We start from the raw sequence: 23,345 nt of genomic DNA on the forward strand, positions 1-23,345 counted from the left end.
GGCTTACCCCTGCAATCCTAGCTACTGAAGAGGCTGAGAGAGGTTCTGAGGATTCAAGTTCAAAGCCAGCCCAGGTAGCAGAACCCCAGAGGCTCTTATCTCCATTTAGTCACTTGAAATTCAAAAGTAGAGCTGTGCATCAGATTGGCTCTCTTTAGAGCCAATCTAAAGCAATGTCGATTATATCTGTCTACAAAGAAATGAAGACCTGAATGTTTATGGAAAAACATTGTTTTCATTTCTCAATTAAACAACAAATATTGAACTCCCACAAAAGCTAGAGCTGTAGCTAAAGTGGAAGAGCACTACTTTGGGCAGGAAGAAAAGATTCAAATGCTAGGACTCACTGTCTCTGTATCTGTCTCTCTGTTTCTCTCTCTCTCTCTCTCTCTTTCTCTCTCTCTCTCTCTTTCTCTCTCTTTTACACACACACACACACACACACACACACAATATCAAGATGGAAATTAGTAAATGAAAGAATGAGGAAGAAATTCCTGGACTATAACAGGTGCTATATAATATTTTGTAGAACTGATCTGTTTATATGAAATTAATGTTTGATAATTCAGTTCTGTATATTTTATGAAGTGTTTTAAGTAGCATATGTCTAGAAGTTTCACTATTCATGACTTTAGTATTTCTTTATGATAAAATAAAGTTTGTAGGAATGTTTCTTTCTTTCTTTTTGTTGGTTGGGAGACTTGAACTCTGGGCCTGGGCACTGTCTCTGAGCTCCTCAGCTTAAGCCTTTAGCCCTACCCCCGAGCCACAGTGCCACTTCTAGTTTTCTGGTGATTAATTGGAGATAAGAGTCGCATGGATTTTAGCACCTGGGCTGGCATTGAACCATGATTCTAGGATCTCAGCCTCCTGAGTAACGAGGATTACAGGTGTGAGCCACCATGTCCAGCAAGAATGTTTCTTTATAGAATGTATGAGAATGAATCTCACAAAGAAAGAAGACCACTGTGGAATATCGTGCAATAATCTTACAAGAATATGCTGTATTTTCTGTGATAAGAAAGCACTTCCTGTAATGTTCTAACTTAGTTGAGTATCTAAAATGCATTTATAAAAGGGGCATATGAGAAAGAAGAAATCCAGGATGACTGGGTAGATGACATGGAAACTATTATTGATGGACTCAAAAGAGTCATCAACTAAAACACTTGAATTCGAAATTATTGCTGAATTCTGAGTTCTTCAGTAGTTATTGCTCTCATTTTTACATCAAAAGTGTCCAATAAATATAGGGCTGAGTAATCTAACACACATCTCAGAATTTTATCTCCTGGGACTCTCAGATGACCTTGAGCTACAACCTATGCTCTTTGGGCTCTTCCTGTCCATGTACCTGATCACTGTGTTTGGAAATCTGCTCATCATCCTGGCTGTCACCACTGACCCCCACCTCCACACCCCCATTTACTTCTTCCTCTCCATCTTGTCTTGTGTTGACATTGGCTTCACCTCTACCATGGTCCCCAAGATGTTGGTGGACATTCAGAGTCACAGCAGAGCCATGTCCTATGTGGGCTGCCTCACCCAGATATCTGTTTTTCTCATTTTTGGCAGTATAGAAATTTTTCTTCTTTCTGTGATTGCCTATGATCATTTTGTGGCCATCTGTCACCCCCTGAATTACCTACTCATCATGAACCCTCGTCTCTGTGTCTCCTTGGTTCTGATATCATTTGTAGCCAGCATCTTGGAATCTCAACTTCATGTGTTGATGGCATTACAGATCACCACTTTCAGAGAGGTGGAAATCCCGAATTTCTTCTGTGACCCTTCTCAAGTCCTAGATCTTGCCTGTGTTCACAGCTTCACAGATAACATCATTAAATATTTTATAGGGACATCATTTGGTTTCTTTCCCACTTTAGGGACTCTTTTCTCTTATTATGAAATTACTACCTCACTACTGAGAATTCCAACATCAGGAGGGAAGTACAAAGCCTTCTCCACCTGTGGCTCTCACCTGTCTGTGGTCTGCTTATTCTTTGGGACAGGAATTGGAGTCTACATTGGATCCACTGTGTCACATTCTCCCAGGAATATTGGAGTGCCCTCAGCAATGTACACAGTGGTCACTCCTCTTCTGAACCCCTTCATCTACAGCTTGAGGAACAGGGACATTAAAAGAGCCCTGAGGAGACTCTACAAGGCAGCAAGCTGGTGACAAGATAGGTTACATATGGTTATGTTGTTGGTTTTCTTGTTGCTCATTTGTGTGTGTGTGTGTGTGTGTGTGTGTGTGTGTGTGTGTGTGTGTGTTGTTCCTGGGACTTGTTCTCTGCACCTAAGCACTGTTTCTGAGATTTTATGATCATGGTTTTCCCTCTACCACTTGAACCGTTTCTCCACTTTCTAAACTTTGGTGATCGATTTGTGATAAGAGTCTCACAGGTTTTCCTATTGATGCTGGATTTCAGCTGGGATCCTCAGATCTCAGCCTCTTGAGTGAGAAAGAATACAGGTGTAAAGCATAACCTGCAGTGTGTTTTTTGAAAAGCGAATCTATCTGTGCATGCAGACCTCTAAATTCAGCCAGACAGTAAAAATCATGTTTTGTTTATAATTGCTGATCATGTTCATTCCTTAAGAACATCGTTCAATGATGCATTTATTTGATATGTATAAATGTTCTATTTTAATGTACGTTCTTTTATACACATTATGAAAGGTATGAAAGGTGTAGAAATTTCACATAAAAATTTCCTGAGATGAAGGGTAATAAACATACCATGTTGTAATAGTATACCATACCATATTGTAATAGTAACTAATATCTAATAAAAATTTAAATGGGTCAAAATGTTCATTATTTTTATCTGTGTACTTTACCAGAATTAAAATGGTTACTGAAAAGAGATGGGTGCTTTTTTATTGCGATTAATTATACACACAATCATTTTTACACGTATAAGGATCATCATTATGATTTCCAAAGCTTGTGTTAACAAAAAGATACAAAGTGATCCAGCTCTACATAGGAAAAAAGTTTAACTCTTGAACATTAATGATAAAATTGTGTCTTCTTGATTGGGTGATAGCAAGATAACTAGAAAGCCAAGAGAATGGGAAAAGATTAAACTAGCTATACATTAGACAAGAATCACAAATCTAAAATCTCCTTAAAGCTAAAAAATTAATCCAACCCCAAAGAAATTCTTGAAAGCGCCAGGAGTTTGGCCTAGTGGTAGAGTGCTTGCCCTAGCATGCACCAAGCTTGGGTTCAATTCCTTATTACCACATACACAGAAAAAGCCAAGAAGTGGTGTTGTGGTTCAAGTGGTGGGATGCCAACCTTGAGCAAAAGAAGCTCAGGGACAGTGGCCAGGTCCTGAGTTCTAGTCCCAGGACTGGCAAAAAAAATGAAAAGAAGTCCTTAAAAAACAACAACAAGCACCTGGTTAATAAGTGGGCTCAACATTTAAAGAGAGTCTTCTCTGATGAAGAACTAAGAAGAGGCAATAGATACACAAATAAATGTTCTCCATCTTCGGCCATAAAACATTTGTCAATAAAAACCACCTTGAGATTTCATCTCACTCCAGTTAGAATGGCTATTATCAACAAAACAAATTATAATAGATATTGGTGAGGATGTCGCCAAAAGAGAAACATTACTACACTGTGGGAATGTGAACTTGTTCAGCCACTTTAGAAAGCAATATGGAGATTCCTCAAAATACTAAACATAGAACTTCCTTATGACCCAGCAATCTCATTCCTGGATATTTTACCCAAATGACTATAACCATGCTGTACTAAAGCCACCAGCACAAACATGTTAATGTTTACTATAGGCAAGATATAGAATCAATCCAGATGCCCCTCAGTGGATGAATGGATCAAGAAAATATGGTATATGTGTATATACACAATGGAATTCTATGCTTCAATTAGAAAGGATGACATTGTCCCATTTGTAAGGAAATGGAAAGACTAGGGAAAATTATATTAAACCAAGTAAGCCAGACCCAAAGAAGCATAGGCTTCATGGTTCCTTTTTCTTTATTTTTGTGGGTCATGGGGCTTGAACTCAGCCTAGGTGCTGTCCCTGAGCTCTTCAACACAAGGCCATCACTCTATCCCTGAGCCTGGGCATTTTCACTGAGCTCTTCAGCTCAAGGCTACCACCCTACACTTGAGCTAAGCCCCACTTCCCATTTTCTAGCGGTTAATTGGAGATAAGAGTCTCTGTCCTTTTGTGCTCAGGCTGGCTTTGAACCTTGATTTTCAGATCTCAGTCTCCTGAATAGCTAGGATTACAGGCACGAGCCACCATGCCTGGTGTTTTCCCTCATTTGTGATATCAGAATATGCCTGTATATTTAGAAGTAAACCCAATGGATAGGAAAAAAGAAAAAAAATTATACTTGCACATGATTAATTAAATAGGACTCTAAACATCTACAGAGTGGGAAGAAATGAGGATATTCTTAGGAGAGAATCACAAGGGCTCAATATTTAGGCGCATGTAATCATATCATTTCATGTTTATCAAAATGACTCCAAGAAACAGAAATGAAGTTTTTTTTATTTTTGCCAGTCCTGGGTCTCAGACTCAGAGCCTGAGCACTGTCCTTGTGCTTTCTCAAGGCTAGCACTCTGAAACTTGAGCCTTGACACCATTTTGGCTTTTTTTCTTGTGTATTTGGTACTGAAGAATTAAACCTGGGCCTTTGTTCATGCTAGGCAAGCATTCTACCACTAGGCTAAACTGCTACCCAAAATGAAGTTTTTTTAATTTTTTACTTTTTGTGGGCTTTTCACTGCCTCCTGTTTTTCCTCTTTTCTCACTGTTTTTGATTTCTATACTTTTATCTTTATTATAAGTTTATCTGCTTTGGGGAGGGAAAGCACAGAGATGATGGGACAAAGAGTGAACTAATTCAGTAGTGATACTTGCTAGACACAATGTTGGAAATGAACTATAAAACTTGTGGTCAGAAGGGACAAAAACAGGAGAAAATGAGGGAAGAGATGACACTGTTCAAAAAGAAATGTACTCAATGCATAACTTATATAACTCCCCTGTACATTATCTCTGCAGTAAAAGCAAAGGAAACCCGACCCAGGGGGAAAAATGTACACCCCAGGCAAAAACATGAGACCCTACCTGCTAAAAGCCACAGGACAGAGACATGGCTTTTCACGGCAGATCACGTGCTAAATAAGTACCAAGCTCAGATTCCAATCTCTAGTACTGCAAGAAAAGCAAACACAAATCTCAGATCTCAATCTTATTTACCACTCCTGGGAATACATGCAAAGGAATGTAACTTGGCATATAGATGCAGGCACACCCAAGTTTATCAGGGCCCTGTTCACAATAGTTAAGCAGTGAATCTGTGCAGGTGCCTATTAATGGATATAAAAATTGTGGTACATATACACAATGCAGAACTACTGAGCTATAAGAAGGATACCATTATTTTGTGAATAGAACTAAAGACTATCTTGTTCAGTCAAACAAGGACAGATATCAAGATGCATTGTGTTCACCAATAAGTGTGTAAAAATGAAACAGCCTTGTATATACATGACTCACTGATGCTAATAAGAAAGTTAACAAAGTCTGGTAGAAAGACACAGATAAAAAGAAGAAAGTCAAGTATCAAGATTTGTCTACTATGGCACATGCAGATGCTATATACATGCACATCTGAGTAGTATTGAAACAGATTGTAGCTATGAAAATAACACAATTGAAACCATGAATATTCTAGAAGGAAGGATAAGGGAGGAGGGAAAGAAAGAGTAATGCTGGGTGTGAATTTCATTTAACTTGGTTATATAACTGTATGGAAATATAAAACCCGTGTGTAAATACTTTGATAGGATAAAATAAAAATTTAAGAATGATACTGTGATTCAGGCACTGGTGGCTCACACCTGTAATCTAGTTATTCAGGAGGCTGAGATGTGAGAATTGTGATTCAAAGCCAGCCAGAGTGGTAATGTCTGTGAGACTCTTGTCCCCAGTTTCCCACCAGAAAAGCCAGAAGTGGAGCTGTAACTCACATGGTAGACTGCTAGCCTTGAGTAAAAGACTGGGGACAGTGCCCAGGCCCCAAGTTTAAGCCCCAGGGCTGTCATCCACATACACAAAAAAACCACAACCATGAAAAAGAAATTTTACTTAGAGATAAAACTACTAAGAATATAGAAAATGATGTTTGATTCTTCATATATATCTAACTCTCCAAATTTATATCTAATTTGTGTGCTGTTAGTGTCATTAACAATTTTTTAAAATGTGCTGGATTTTATTTATTGTTATTATTATTATTATTATTATTATTATTATTATTATTATTATTATACCAGTCCTGGGACTGAACTCAGAGTCTGAGCACTGTCCTTTAGATTTCCTCAAGGCTAGTGCTCTACCACTTGGGCCACAGCACCACTTTTCTATGTATGTGGTACTGAGGAATTGAACCTGGGTCTTTGTGCATGCTAGGCAAGCACTTTACCACTAGGCCAAACCCTAGGATTCTATTTTATTATTTTTGAGGTAGGGTCTTGGTAGGTAGCCAGGCTTTGAACTTTTCATTCTCCTGTGTCAGTATTTGAAGTTCTGAGATTATAGGCATGTGTCACCTTGCCTTTGTGTGTACAATTTATTTTATTAAGATTCATGGGAATTAGAAAATATTCACAGGGGTGACACTGGTCAAGATGTATTGTATTCATAAGCTGTTTTGTTAAATGGCAACTCCTCTGCATAACTACTTAAAGATAAATTTGAGCAAAGAAAAAGGAAAATAAAGATTTATATCTTAAAGCTCAAAAGAAAGGAATCCAGCAGACATAGCCTCCTTGAGGAGTGAAAGGTCTCAAGCCTTACCAAAAATACTAGGTTTTTATTTTGTTCCTATTTCTTCAACATTAACAAGTCCTCAGAGACAGAGACACCGTGAGATAATTTTCCTGATGATCAGTGTTCAGCCTTGAGGTCTCAAACCTAGATGATTGTAAATAACCAGCTTGTGTTCTCCAGTTTTGATGTTTACTGATTCAAGTCCAGTTGTCTTGCTTCATCTCTATCCAGACTTGAGGATTGTGTCAAGATTCCACACAGGATTCTGTTATTCTGTGGGTCCTGACAGAGCTTTCCTCTCCATCACGCACCACTGATCTCAGAGGGGATGGGTGGTTATTCCTTTCTCATTCTCCCTGGTAATGGTAGCATAGTCTGGTGAGTGCTGTGGGTGAGCCTGGCAAGCAGGATTTGGGTAGCATTAAGAACCTTACGATTAAGATGCAAAGATGGAGCAGCTAGCTAAAAGCTTTGCCCCAAATGCAGAGTCTTCCACCCTCCTTCCCCCCAGTGCCCCCCCATTCCCACTGGTGCCAGGATCATTTTCATTTGATATGAAATCATTTTTAATTTCCTCTCTGATTTCTTCATCGGCCCAGAGATCATGCAAAACTTTGTCGTGCTATCTCCATGTGTCTGTATATTTCAATTAATTTCTCATTTTTTCCCCTTTAGGATCCTTGAAGATATAGAGAATTCTTTTCTTTCACTTTGGTATTTGTTAAGACTTGCTTTATGGCCTGAAATGTGATCTAACTTATAGAAAATTCAAAGGGTCACTGAGAAGGGCTGGTGACTCACCCCTACAATCTGAGCTACTCAGGAGGTTAATAGAATACTGTGGAGCTACCTATCTTTTCAGCTTATTTTATCTACGGTGCTGTTTAACTCTTTGAGTTATCTTTGTGATTTTATTTTATTTAGTGGTCTATCCAATGATGAAAACACTGTGTTGAAGTCATTTATTTTTATTGTATCTGGACCTATCTAGTTTTATTTTTCTGGTCCTGGGACTTGAATTCTGAGCATTCTGGACATTGTTCTTTAGCTTTTGTACTCAAGGCTGGCACTCTACTACTTGAGCCAGATCTCCATTTTTGGCCTTTTGCTGGTTATTTGGAGATAAGCGTCTCATGGACTTATCTGTCCAACTGGCTTGGAACAATGATACTCAGATGCCAGTCTCCTGAGTAGCTGGGATTACAGGTGGGAGTCACTAGATATTTTATTGTACTCAAAGCTTTACCTGGATTGCTCAAATGCACATCACTTGGGTGTATCTCTAAAATAAATGGAGTGCATGAAAGAACAAATGATGGATGATGGGATGTCTCAGAAATTAATATTTTGGACGAGATTTTCCTTTCCCTTGAGAACTTCCCTGTTGGATTGATTGAATCTGAATGTAGTTTTAATGTCACACTCTGGTATACTTACATTTCTTTCTTTTGACACCTTTTTTTTCATTTTCAAAAGGTGCCCAGGCAACATAGATGCCCACAACCTAACTCCAGTCACCCAGTTCCATCTCCTGGGCCTCTCAGATGACCCTGAACTACAATCTGTCATCTTGGGCTCTTCCTGTCCATGTACCTGAGCACCGTGCTCGGAAATCTGCTCATCAACCTGGCTGTCACCTCTGACCCCCACCTCCACACCCCCATGTACTTCTTCCTCTCCATCCTCTCCTTGGCTGACATTGGCTTCACCTCCACCATGGTCCCAAAGATGCTGGTGGACACACGGAGTCACAGCAGAGCCATCTCCCCTAGTGGGTGCCTGACTCAGATGTCCTTTTTTATGCTTTTTGGTTGTCTGGACAGTCTGCTTCTGACTGTCATGGCTTATGACCGCTTTGTGGCCATCTTTCACCCCCTGCATTACAAGGTCATGATGGATCCTCGACGTTGTGGCTCACTGGTTGTGGTGTCTGTTGTCATCAGCCTGCTGGTGTCACAGTTACATAACTCTATGGTCTTTCTTCTGGAGTGTGGCCATTTCTCATTTCTTCTATGATTCTTCCCAGCTCCTCAGCCTTGCCTGCTCTGACCCCTTCACCGATGACCTTGTCATGTATTTTGTGGGTGCCATGTCTGGTTTCCTCCCTATTTCGGGAGTCCTTTTTTCCTACTCTAGAATAGTTTCTTCCATACTCAGTGTGTCATCGCCAGGCAGGAGATGGAAAGCTTTCTCCACCCTTTCATTTTGCAAGATTGTTCTTTTTTGTTGGGTAATGGGGCTTGAACTCATCCTGGGCGTTGTAACCCTGAGCTCTTCAGCTCAAGGCTACCTCTCTACCCTTGAGCCAAGCCCCACTTTCCCTTTTCTAGAGGTTAATTGGAGATAAGAGTCTCTGGTTCTTTTGTGCCTGGGCTGGCTTTGAACCTTGATCCTCAGATTTGAGCGTCCTGAGAAGCTAGAATTACAGGTGTGAGCCACCACACCCAGCTTGTTTGGGTAATTTTTTGTGCCTGTTCTGGGGCTTGAACTCATGGTCTGAATGCTATCTCTGAGTTTCTTTTGTTCAACATTAGCACTCTAATGCTCTACTTCCAGCCTTTTGGTGGTTAATTGGTGATCTGAGTCTCTCAGAATTTCCTGCCCAGGCTGGCTTCAAACTATGTTTGTTTTTTGTTTTTCTTTTTTTTTTCAGATCTCAGCCTACTGAGAAGCTAGGATTACAGGCGTGAGCCACTGGCATCCGTGTTTATTTCTTTTTTCTTAAATTGTATTTTATCGTTAGGGTGATGTATAGAGGAGTTACAGATAGCAGGTATGCTGCTTCTTGAACATTGATACCCCTTCCCATTTTTCCCAGCTTCCCCCCTCCACCTCCTCCACCCCCTTCCAGTTATCTTGATTTGCCCCTTTCTCTTCCCATTTCAAATAAACAAATAAACATATATACAATATACCAGGTACCGAAGTCAGATACAGTAACAACATGAGATAAACCATAAGGAGGGAGGGTGGGAGGGAGAGAGAGGGAGAAGAGAAATACATTCAGAAGTAGGTTAAGAACAACAAACACAAAGATAAACCTCTTGTTTCCATATCTTGGAATTCATTTTGCATATCCTCATCCTGTAGGCCTTATGCACATAGCTTTTGAGCTATTGTGATCCTCTGCTAGGATAATCCTGGATGTGTACTAGTTCTTGCAAATGAGGGGAACCAGGGAGCTATGATCCTTTAGGTCTGGCTTGTTTATTTAATATTTTTTCCAAGTTTTTCCATTTCCTTATAATTGGGTTGATGCCATTCTTTCTGATGGCAGCATAGAATTCCATTGTGTATAAGTACCACATCTTCTTGATCCAATCGTGTACTAAGGGGCACCTATCTTCGCTATGGTAAATGATGGCATCTGTGTTTCTTATTCTTTTGCTTGGTTGTGTTCTTTGTTTATATTGGGGTATTTAGTAAAGTCAGACATATATACTTGTTTCTTTGCTTTTGTTTGTTTAGTGTTAGTTCTAGGGCTTAAACTCAGATCCTAGGGTGAGTTTCTTTTGCTTAAGTCTACTAATCTACTACGTGAGCTGCAGGTGGACTTCTGGACTTTTTTTTCTAATTGGAGATAAAGAGCCACATGCATTTTTCTACCTGGGCTGAATTTGAATGATGTTCTTTAGAGTTCAGGCTCTTGAAACCCTAGGTTACAGTTATAAGGTATCAGTGTCCAGTGAGTAGTTGAAAATTTAGACAAGTGAATATATGCATACATGAGATTTAGAACCACTAGTTAAGCTATTTAAGAACTTTAAAAATCCTTACTACAATGCTCCTGTGCTAGATAATTTTTACCCTCATTTTCCCAATAAGAAGTTGCCCATATGTGTTTTCAAGTATTCATGCATTTTTTCTTTTACCTCTTCTCAGTTAAACCATAATGAAAGGAAACCAAATAATGAATCTGAGTTATCTTTAAGTAGCAAAAGTAAAGCATTTTTGTATGTATGCATGTATATACCATATCTGGGGAGGATTGAATTCAGGGACTGGGCACTGTCTCTTTTCTGGGTACCTTCTCACTCAAGGCTGATGCTCTACCGTTTGAGCCACAACTCCACTTCTGTGAATCCTATTCTCAGTTGCTTCCATTCACAAATGGAGCAAGAAAGAGAATTTCTTACAAATAAACCCTTCGAGTGTAACCAAAAGCACTTATGTAAGCCCATAAGCGCTGTCCTGAAAGGTAGGAATTATAATTAGCTTGCTGTATGTTTTTTTTATCAGATAACAAGAAATTATCTGTCTTGCAGGGCCCTGGTGGTTCACACCTGTAATCCTAGCTTTTTACACAATATGCTTGTGATGCAATTTAAAAACTTCAAGCAGGTGGAAATTTCAAATTTTTCCTGTGACCCTTCTTGAATTCTTCATCTCAGCTGTGTTGATACTTTTCTTTAGTCACCTTGTCAAGGATTTTCTAGTTGTTCCCTGTGGTTTCTTCCCCATGTCAGGAATCTTCTTCTCCTATTACAGAATTATTTCATCCATCATGAGGCTTTTTCTCAGGTGGGAAATACAAAGCCTTCTTCACCTGTGGCTCTCATCTCTCTGTGTTGTACTTATTTTATGGAAGCGCCACTGGTGTGGGTCAACAGTATGAAAGTCTCCTAAAGACTTGATGCTGTATGCTGTGGTCTCCCTATTTGAACCCCTTCATCTACAGCCTGAGGAACAGGGACATCAAGTGTGCTTTATTTAAGCTGGGGGGCAGACTAGTCCAATGACATTCACTACCATTGTTGCACTGTCCAAGGTATTTATTTTTGGCTTCTTATGCTTATCATCCTATGCTAGATCTGTGCTTCTCCAGGCCTGCATCCTCAGATCTCAAACGCCTGAGTAGCTAGGATTGGACGTGTGAACCATCGTGCCTGGCAAGATAGGGGTTTGTTCACTCATCTGAGATTCAGAACTCTCCTGAAGTCACAAACCTCTTGTACCACAACACCACTTCTGGCTTTTGGATGGCTAGTTGGAAATAAGAGTCTCTTCTTGCCCAGCTAGCTTTGAACCTTGATCTTCATATCTCAGCCTTCTGAGATTACAGGTGTTAAACACTGGTACTCATTTCTACTTAGTGTTAAATTTGACCTGCCCAGTTCTTCATCACAGCTACCTCTACCATCATTCTTCCCATCTTGACTATTCTCCCCACAAAAAAATTAATTCGAGGTTTCCCATTTCTGTTATCACAGACATACATTGTCTGTTGTTCTTTCTTTGCCAGCCTTGGGGCTTGAACTCAGGGTCTGAGCACTGTCCTTGGGCTTTTTCCTCAAGGCTAGAACTCTACCACTTGAGCCACAGCACCATTTCTGGCTTTTCTCTGTATGTGGTGTTGAGGAGTCAAACCTGGGTCTTCATGCATGCTAGCACTCTACCACTAAAACAAACTCCCAGCCCCTTACTTTTTTTTGATTCATCCACCTGCCCTCGCATCAACTAGCAACCTTCCCATTAAACTTATTTTTGCTAAAGTCTGTTTTCCTACTTAGTGTTTAGCTCACACTTCTTGACATTCATGGAACTTTCTCAATTGTTTATTTGTTCCTTATTATCTATATTTGCCTATAATGTGGTCAAATGTAATTGAAGGATTTTGTATTTTGTGCAGGTCTTGGGGCTTGGACTCAGGGAATGGGCACTATTCCTGAGGGTTTTTTTTTCTCAAGGCTAGCACTCTTTCACTTGAACCATAGCCCTACTTTCAGACTTATGGTAGTTAACTGGAGATAAGAATCTCACAAATTTTTTTGCCTGGGCTGACATTAAACCATGATCTTCAGATCTCAGCTTCCTGGATAGCTAGCATTACAGGTGTGAATACTGGTGTCTGACTAAGTCATTTTTGATGCTATTAAATGCATTCCCACTTGGGTCTGAAGTGGGAACTCAAAGCGATCTTGACTAACCACTCTGCATGGATCTTCTGTCCAAGGCTCAGTGAACAGTTGTGCTTGCTGTTGGCAAGGGCTTCTGTAATAATTTTGAACTAGGTCAAGAAGTATTACTTTTCACCCGTGGATCATGACTGCAATCCTAGCTACTCAGGAGGCTGAGATCTGAGGATAATGGTTAAAATCCAGCCCAAGCAGGAAAGTCTGTGTGCCTCTTATGCCCAATTAACCACCAGAAAACTGGAAGTGGCACTGTGGCTCAAATGGAAGAGTGTTATCCTTGAGCAAAAAGAACACAGGGAAAGAGCGTAGGCTCCATGACCCACACAAAAAAGAAAGAGAGAGAGAGACAAAGAGAGAGAGAGAGACATAGAGAGAGAGAGAGCAAGAGAGAGAGAGAGAGAGAGAGAGAGAGAGAGAGAGAGAGAGAGAGAGAGAAATTTAAGAACTTGATCCTTACATTCATTATTCATCCATTCAAAAAGAAGCCAAGACTTTAGAGAATGTCTGCCCCTCAAGGATTGATCAATAGCAGAAGTATAATAGCCTCAAATTGGAAATAATCCAAAATGTCCATTAACTGATGACTAGATAGACAAAATAAGAAATATTTATACACTTGTAGAAAACAATCCTTAAGATAAAATTCTAAGTCAAATGCCAGTGGCTCGCCTCGCACCTGTCACTTTAGCTACTCAAGAGATTTGACATCTGAAGATTAATATTCAAAGCCAGCTGGGGCAGGAATTCCATCAGACTCTTGTTTCACTATCCTGGATGTCCTTTCAATTAGCTTCACATTATATGTCCTTATGTATCAAGATTTTGCTCTATTGCAAATCTCTGTTAGTAGAGCCCAAGGTTTCTACTGATTATGACGAATGAGGGAAACCATTGAGCCTAAGTTCCTTTGAGTCTGGCTTACTTCACTTAATATGATTTTTTCTAAGTCTTTCCATTTCCTAACAAATGGGGCGATGTCATTCTTTCTGACAGCAGCATAGAATGCCATTGTGTACAAATACCACAACTTGTTGATCCACTCATCAACTGAGGGACATCTGGGTTGGTTCCATATCTTTGCTATGGTGAATAGTGCTGCAATGAACATTGTTGTGCTAGTGGGTTTAGTATGTCCTTGTTTCTGGGTGGTTGGGTAAATGCCAAGTAGTGGAATTGCTGGGTCATAGGGGAGGTCTATGTTTAGCCTTTTGAGGCACTGCCACACTGCTTTCCATAGTGGTTGAACGAGTTTGCATTCCCACCAACAGTGTAGTAGTGATCCCTCCTGGCCACATCCCCTCCAGCATCTGTTGTCATTCGTTTTCCTGATCCTGGCCATTCTAGCTGGAGTTAGGTGGAATCTTAGCCATTTGTAACAACTGCTGAGTACTTCATTGTATGAATGTACTATAATAAAAGTAACAAATTCCCTCACCGGGGGTAATATTTTTATTATAGAATATAAAAAATCTTATTTATAAGAAAAAATATATGATTAGTCTCATGTTGTTACTGTATCTGACTTTGTTACTGGTATTATATATGTATATATATATATGTTTGTTTATTTGAAATAGGAAAAGGGAATGGGGGAAAACATGATTGGGAGGGGTGGGGAGAAAAACAGGGACAAAAACATGAGAAGAGGTATCAATGTGTGAAAAGTAATGCACCTACTACCTGATGAATGTAACTGTAACCCCTCTATACATTATACTGACAATAAGAAAAAGAAAGAAAAAGAGAGATTCACAATAACAAAACCCTTAATAAAACCCTTGGGCAAGAAAACAGGGAGAAGTGAAGTGTTGAAAAGTAATTTCAATCAACATGATAGTCAAGTACTTGAATATTGGGGAAAAAATAAATGAAAATGAAACAAAAAAAGAAATATTTATACAATAGGCTATTATTCAAAGGGGTGAATTACTTGATAGATGAATCATACGTTGATAAATTATGTCCATAAACAATAAAAAATGGGGCCTGGAGTTTGGCCTAGTGGTAGAGTGCTTACCTAGCCTGCACAAAGACTCAGGTTTGATTCTCTGTACCACATACATAGAAAAAGCCAGAAGTGGTGCTTTGGGTCAAGTGGTTGAGCTTTAGCCTTGAGAAAGCTCAAGATAAGCTCTGAGTTCAAGCGCCAGGACTGGTACAAAAAATAAAAAAACAAAAACAATAAGAAGTATTCCTTTATCTAAGCACCAGTGGTGGTTTATGTCTGTAACGTGATACTCAGAAATGCTGGGATCTGAGCTTCACAGTTGGAAGCCAGCCCAGGAGAGGAGAGTCCATGAGACTCTCATCTCCAGTTAGCCAGCAAAAGAAAGAGAGACATGTCTCAAGTTGTAGAGCACTAGCCTTGAGCAAAAATGTTCAAGGACAGCACGCAGGTCCTGAGTTCAAGCCTCAGGATTGGAACACACACACACACACACAAACACACACACTGTACACCCATAATGTGCATAACATGAAACACATGCCTTGCTGTATGGTTTCTTTGGGGGTATTGCCTCACTTTTGGCGGGGGGGGGAACTTGCTTTTACTTTATATTCTAATTTCTGCACGGATTCTTCTCTCCTCAAATTCATTCACATTTTGTCTTCCTACTTCCAGGATGCTAGCGCCTGTGTAGACTGCACTGCCAAAGTCATTAAAGACATTTCTAGACTTCAATATGCTTGATGGCTCAATAGCAGAGCCACAGGTACTGTAAGATGGTGATGATGGGTTGTTTTTCATACAGTTCATTTCTGGTACAAATGGGATCCTGAAAGTCAAGGCTGTTGAGACTTCCTGTAACACTAATATGTCACTCAGGGAGAAACTTCTATTTTGAAATTAAAGTTTTTTTGTCAGTCCTGGGCTTGAGCTCAGTGCCTGAGCACTGTTCTTGGACTTTCTCAAGGCTAGAGCTCTACCACTTGAGCCTCAGCACCGCTTCTGGCTTTTTTCTATATGTGGTACTGAGGAATCGAACCCGGGTCTTCATGCATGCTAGGCAAGCACTTTAACATCTAGGCCAAACGCCCAGCCCCTGATATTAAAATCTTTAAAAAAAATTTTTTGTGCCAGTCCTGAGGCTTGAACTCAGGGATTGGGCACCTTGAGCTATTTTGGTCAAGGCCACTGCTCTGCCAGTTGTGCTAGATCTCCATTTCCAGTTTTTGTTTTGTTTGTTTTTTGGTGGCTAAATTGGAGAAAAGAGTCTCGTAGGATTTCCTTCCTGGGCTGGCTTTGACCTGCCATCCTCAGATCTTAGCTTCCTCAGTAGCTAGGATGAGAGGCGTGAGCCACTGGCACTCAGCCTGAAATTGAAATCTTTTAATGGGAGACAGCAATTAGTGAAGTTTGATGAACAGTCATGGGAAACTTATTTTTTAGAATGAGAAAGGCGATTAAAAATTTCCAGGGCACTGATCATATTAACTAAAAATGATCAAACATAGTAGATAAAGAAAAAAATTTAGAGAAAACAAATGTATCTGTCTTTAGAGATAGGTGGTTGGGAAGATATTTATTCTGTCTCCCCTTTAAAGTAAAGAACAATTAAATGAAGGAGTTGCTCTGAGAATTCTTTTCTCAAGGTCTTGGAAATATCCCCAAAGAGAACATGGGGACTCTTACCGCTTAGGGATTACCTAAGGGGCATATCTCCTTGAGCTTTCTTGTTTTGTTTGTTGGAAACAGTTACCAGGGGGAAAGGAGACGTGTCAGACAGGGTTCTATGATGCAGTCTGAAAGTAATGTGTCTTATAATTGCAAGAGCTTATTTAGAAGTAAATGAAAATTAAATGGAAGCAATAGGGACCCAATAAAGGTCCAAAGTTTCTAAAGTATTTTCTCCAAATTAGAAAGACCAGCCTCCATGGGTGCTTATTAAACACGAGAATTCTTGGCTCCTTTCCCAGATCTTTTAAGTCTGAAACTCCTGGAGTCAGATTTTTAATGAGCTCTTAAAGTCATTTCTGCATGGTTGAACTTTGGGAACGTGTGGCTCTAAGGGGTTTGTTAGCATGAATAACTTTAATGAACAATGAGAGACCCACAGAGGACTGCCCTTTTCAGATTTCAGGGCTCTCTACCTCCTTCCAAGTGCTCATGTGTACATCTGAAGAAAGAATGATGTGTTCATTTTGGAATTCATTAAAAATAGTCTGCATTTTTTTTCTTTTGGGAACACTGCACTTTTTCATATATTTTTATTGTAATTAATAGAAGGGTTACATTATATTCATCAAATAGAAGGTGCATTACTTCACAAATATTGATACCCTTTCTCATGTGCTGTTTCCCGTTTCCCTCCCCCTTTCCCCCTTAACAACTTATTTCCCCCTTCCCTCTCCTATTTCAAATAACCAATTAAGCATATATAAGATATATCAGATAACAAGGTGAAGTACTGTAACAATATAAGATAACCAAGGGACAGTAAAAGAGATGAGAGATAACATAGTACATAAAGGACAACAATCACTCATTATATTGCTTTTGTTTCCTTATCCTGGAGGTCCTTACATTTAGTGTTGTACTATTTGGCCTAATGTCTCTAGAGTTTGTTCTATTGTAAATCCCTGCTAGGAGAGCCCTAGGTTCCTACTAATTATGACAAATGAGGGAGACTTTTGGGTCTATGGTCCTTTGAGTCTGGCTTACTTCACTTAATATGATTTTGTCTAAGTCTTTCTATTTCCTTACAAATGGGGCGATGTCATTCTTTCTGACAGCAGCATAGTATTCAATTAACACTGCATTTTTTAAAAACTGCCATTTCTTAATGTTTCTATGTTCAGTGGAATGTTATTCCTCATATGAAAATCAAATTATTTATCTTATCGATTTTTATTAGAGTTTATTAACATTGATTTTTACATCATATTTCAAATGACATATTTAACAAATAAATCTTCAAGAAGTGAATCTCTATTAATCACTGGCACTTACATTTTAGAACATAATTAAAATTAGGCTGAGGGTTTGTATATCATAGATACATATTTGCCAATCCTGGGACTTGAACTCAGGGCCTTGGCACTGTCTTTGGACATTCAAGGCTAATGCTCTGCCACTTGAGCCACAGCGCTATTTCCAGCTTTTGCTGTGTATGTGGTACTGAGGAATTGAACCCAGGTGTCCATGTATACTAGGTGAGCACTCTACCATTAGTCTGTGCTCTGGCCCCAATTATTTCTCATTTTAAAGAGGCATCTTGATCTTTTCCATTTGAGTGTCTGCATGCATGTTTCTCCCCTCTCATGCACATTTGCAATTGCAGGTGGCATTAAAAATTACAGACAATAGCTGGGAGTTTGGCCTAGTGATAGAGTGTTTGCCTAGCATGCACAAAGACCTAGGTTTGATTCCTCGGTACCACATCCACAGAAAAAAGTCAAAAGTGGTGCTGAGGCTCAGGTGGTAGAGCTCTAGCACTGAGAAAGTCCAAGGACAGGGTTCAGGCCCTGAGTTCAAGCTGAGGACTGGCAAAAAAAATAGATGTAAATTTTGATTTCTATTGGACTGAAGTAGATATATTTACCTGAACACTTAAAGTATATTTATTTATTTTTTATTTGTTAATGCATATTTATCTTGAGAGTGATGCACATTTAAATTCCTGGAGAAATATTATTGATGTCTTATTTTTTAGTCATGTGTGAGGCTTGAACTCACAGCCTGGTTACTGTTCCTGAGCTTTTGTGTGCAAGGCTAGCACTCTACTACTTTGAGTCACAGCACTGCTTCCAGTTTTCTGGTGGTTAATTGGTGATAAGCCACATGGACTTTTCTTGCTGGGCTCATGATTTTTTTCTTATATTTTCTTTAACAATATAAGATGGGGCTAGGAGTATGGCCAAGTGGTAGAGTGCTAGCCTAGCATGCACAAAGCATTGGGTTCAATTCCTTGGTTCACATACACAGAAAAAAACTGGAAGTGGTGCTGTGGCTCAAGTGGTACAGTGCTAGCCTTGAGAAAGCTCAAGGAGAATACCCGTGCCCTGAATTCAAGACCCAGGACTGACAAAAAACAAAACAGAACAAAACAATACAACCGACCCCAAACCCCCAATATAAGATGGTCTTACCATTCTACTCAGCTTTATTATCTTTATATTTATTTTAGCATTAAAGCACTATGTTATATATGGAATATATAGTGCATGTTATAATTAGATCATATACTTTGTTATATTTATATTATAAACATAAATTGTATAACAGAATCATTTGTATGTGATAAATGCAATTTCATTAACATTTTTATTAAAATAATTTCATTACTTTTAATATAGATATGATATAGAACATTATACATTATATCTATAGACTATAAAATCCTATGTAATACATACCATAGATCATATAATATACACTATGTGTTATACTGCATATATTATATACATTATACATTATATTCTATAAATCATGCATGATGTTTTTTATGTTATTTACCAGGTATGAATATAAATGTGAGCCATTGGTGCTTAGCATGTTGTCTTTTCAAGGAAGTGTCATTACAAGTTGGCTGATTAGAAGCACCAACACTTTTGTCTCTATGAATGAGAAGAATCAGTAAACACAGGGAAGAAAATGGAGTTCCTTTTCACCAAGATGGCACTGAACATGAAGAAGGGAGCTCCTGCCCCTTCTAAAGCTGAAGCCAAGGAAAAGGCATTGAAGGCAAGAAGGCAGTGCTGAAAGGCGTCCAAGCCACAAAAAACAGAAGATACCCACTTCACCCACTTTCAGGCTGCTGGGGAGACAGCACAAATATCCCTGGAAGAGTGCTCTGAGGAAAATAATTGTATGCAACTATCAGGTGATCTTGACCACTGAGTCATCCGTGAAGACGATAGAAAACAATAACACATTTGTGTTCACTATGGATGTCAAGGCCAACAAGCATCAAATCAAGCAGGCTGCAAGAAGCTCTGTGACATTGATGTGGCTAAGGTCAATACCCTGATCAGATCTGACAGAGAGAAGAAGGCATATGTGTGACTCGTTCCTGATTATGATGCTTAAGATGTTGCCAACAAAATTGAAATCATCTAAACTGCATCCAGCTGGCTAATTATAAATGTATAACTTTTTCCCACTTAAAAAAAAAGAAAGAAAGAAAAGAAAATGGAGCTGTGGTTCAAGTGGTAAACACTAGCCTTGAGCAGAAAAGCTCAGGGACAGAGCTCAGGCTCTGAGTTTAAGCCCACGGCCAGCTCAAAAAGAAAAATAAATAAACAAACAAACCAAAAAGGAAAACAGGAAAGACTATTCTGTGGGGAAAGAAAGAGAGGAAAACCAGTGGGAATCACAAAAGAGGAAGACAGCAGAAAAGCATATATAGAGAGAATTAAAAAATATACAGATACCCTGCTTTCATCAAAAGAAATGGAATCAATTATATTAGATATAGATATAGGATATAGATTAATCAATAACAAATGTATACAATCCTCTCTTATTATGTAGCATTGCATATCATGCATTGTATATTATTAGTAGTACTAGTATTTTTAGCCTTAAAAGGATGTCCAAAGGTCTTGACTTCAACAAGTCAGTGTATGAGAACAAAGCATCTCTTCCCATGCCACCCTTTCCAGTTTTTTCTTCCATCTCTGCCAACTCTATGGCATCCCCTCAGGTTACCTGGTTCCATTTTCACATCTGTACTTTGACAATTATGACTGCTTCCATTTATTCTCTCTCTTTCTATTTATTTGCCTAACCTTGACCTCCCCCACCCTGACAAAACATGTTTCAGCTTCTTGCTATTCCTTTTGTCAGGAGGCTACTCAGGAAATCTGTGGATCATGTTTTGAAGGCAGCTGGGGAAAAAAGTTTGTAAGATTCTTATAGCCAATGAACTACCAAAAGCAGGAAGTGGAGGTGTGGTTCAATTGGTAGCCTTGAGTGAAAAAGCTCAGGGATAGCACCCAGACCCCAAGTTCAAGCCCCAGGACTGGCATAAGAAAAATGAGGCTTGTTTTAGTTTTACACCTGCATTCAGATATCTAAATGAGTGTTATCTGGGGCTAAATACCAACAATTTCAGTGTGTATTAACTAAAGTTTTGCTTCTTTTTACTTCACTGTTTTCCACTTAATATGTAGGGAAACGTCATGTTAAATAGGAAAATGGTATTGTTCCCATCTAAACAAAAAGTGGAGTGAACTCTGTTCTTATGATAGGTTATATAGGTGATAGAATGAATGTAAGATTCAGGAACAGAATTTTACTCATATATATCTTTTTTTTCTTTTTTGCTGGACCTGGGGCTTGCTTTCTGGACCTGGATGCTCTCCTTGTGTTATTTTACTCAAGCCTAGAGACCTACCACTTGAGTCACAGCTCTATTTTCAGAGCTTTGGTGGTTAATTGGAGAGAATAGTCTCATGGATTTTCTTGTTTTGGCTAGGTTTGAATTTCAGTCCTTAGATCTCAGCCTCTGGAGAAGCTCGGATTACAGCATGAGCTCCTGGCACTCAGCTTAGATTGATTCTAAAGTTTGAGAATTTGAGCCACTCAGTTCCTCTGTGAGCTTCAGATATCTCAAGGCCAAACTGAGTGCAATATATTTATAACTCCAATGTCATTCAATGATTATATAAAATTGTATCACGAATAATTCCCATGATAGTTCACTCTCAGTGGTCCATCCTATTGCTGTAGGCAACTAGCTTCTTTTTTTATTTGTGCCAGCACTCAGGGGCTGGGCTCTGTACAAGTGGGCCTTTTACCACTTGTGCCACATCTCCACTTCCAGCTTCTCAGTGGTTATTTGGAGATAAGAATATCATGGAATTTCCTGTCCATGCAGGGTTTGAACTGCAGTCCTCAAATCTCACCCTTCTGAATAACTGGAATTACAGATGTGAGCCACCAGTGTCTGGCAATAACTAGCTTTTCCATGTGTATTAATTCCAGGTGCTGGTGGTTTACATCTGTAATCCTAGCTACGCAGGAGGCTGAGATTTGAGTATCTTGATTTAAGGTAAGCTTGGGCAGAAAAATCCATGAGACTTTTATCTCTAATTAATGAGCAAAAACCAGAAGTGGAGTTGTGGCTGAAGTGATCAAGTCCTTGCTTTGACCAAGAAAGACAAGTGAGAGCACGAGGCTCTAAATTTAAGCTCTAGTACAGGAATACATAAAAGGTGTTCCTTGGCTGGGAGTTTGGCTTAGTGGTAGAGTGCTTGCCTAGCATGCATGAAGACCTGGGTTCGATTCCTCTGTACCACATACATAGAATAAAAACTGAAAGTGGTGTTGTGGCTCAAGTGGTATTGCTCTAGCTTTGAGAATAGTCCAAGGACAGTGCCCAGGCCCTGAGTTCAAGCCCCAAGATGAGCAAAAAAAAATGTGTTCCTAGAATTCACGAATTAAAGCTTGTGTGATCTTCAGAAGTGTTGTGGTACCCAGAGCATTTTATTGAAATCTTGTACCACACAGAGTCGAATGTTCTAAAACAGAATTTAGTCCATAGAAACATATAGTAGGGAAAACTGCCATTATTAAAAAATGATAAGGGGCTGGGAGTTTGGCCTAGTGGTTAAAGTGCTTGCGTAGCATGCATGAAGACCCGGGTTTGATTTCTCGGTACCACACACATAGAAAAAAGGTGGAAGTGGTGCTGAGGCTCAAGTGGTAGAGCTCTAGCCTTGAGAAAGTCCAAGGACAGTGCTCAGGCCCTGAGCTCAAGCCCAGGACTGGCAAAAAAATGATAACTAAGAGCCAAGTACCCTTGTCAGTAGTCATAGCTACTCAGGAGGCTGAGATGTGACAATCAACATTCAAAGTTCAGGCAGGAAAGTCCATGAGATTCTTTTTTTTCGTATATTTTTATTGTAATTAATAGAAGGGTTACATTATATTCACTAGATAGAAGGTGCATTACTACACATATATTGATACCCTTTCTCATGTCTTGGTCCCCATTTCCCTTCCCTCACCCCCGCCCCCATCTTGTTTTTCCCCTTCCCTATCCAACTTCAAATAACCAAATACATATATATACAATATATCAGACAACCAGGTGAAATACTGTAACAATATGAGATAGCCAAGGGACAGGAAAAGAGGTGAGAGATAACAGTACATTGAAGGACAACAATCACTCATTATATGGCTTTTGTTTCTATATCCTGGAGGTCTTTCATTTAGTGTCATGGCCTTACCTATCTAGGTTTTGTTCTATTTTAGATCTCTGCTAGGAGAGTCCAAGGTTTCTACTGATTATGACAAATGAGGGAAACCACTGAACCTATGTTCCTTTGAGTCTGGATTACTTCACTTAATATGATTTTTTCTAAGTCTTTCCATTTCCTTACAAATGGGGCAATGTCATTCTTTCGGACAGCAGCATAGAATTCCATTGTGTATAAATACCACATCTTGTTGATCCACTCATCAACTGAGGAGTCCATGAGATTCTTATTTCCTCCAATGTATTACCAAAGTAGTTAGAAGCAGAGCTGTGGGTCAAATGTTAAAGTAATAGAGTTGAATAAAAGAAGCTCAAGGACAGTGTCCACGCCCTGAGTTCAAGCTCTAGGACAAGGCAATATATATATACATATATATATATACA

The 23,345-nt window shown here is 39.3% G+C and overlaps 1 protein-coding gene and 1 pseudogene across 1 annotated transcript; both read left to right on the forward strand.

The window, feature by feature from the left end:
- The first annotated feature begins 1,258 nt into the window (after positions 1-1,258).
- Positions 1,259-2,185, forward strand: LOC150068356 (olfactory receptor 7E178-like). The gene has a single exon (XM_090324439.1). The coding sequence runs from the start codon at positions 1,328-1,330 to the stop codon at positions 2,183-2,185; it is 858 nt and encodes a 285-aa protein (XP_090180565.1). The 5' UTR covers positions 1,259-1,327.
- A 6,315-nt stretch (positions 2,186-8,500) lies between these two features.
- LOC150068357 (putative gustatory receptor PTE01 pseudogene) lies at positions 8,501-15,445 on the forward strand (annotated as a pseudogene).
- Positions 15,446-23,345: the final 7,900 nt, after the last annotated feature.

Source organism: Megascapheus bottae, chromosome 1 (assembly GCF_031878675.1).
Source record: "Megascapheus bottae isolate mThoBot1 chromosome 1, mThoBot2.hap1, whole genome shotgun sequence".
NCBI classification, from domain to species: domain Eukaryota; kingdom Metazoa; phylum Chordata; class Mammalia; order Rodentia; family Geomyidae; genus Megascapheus; species Megascapheus bottae.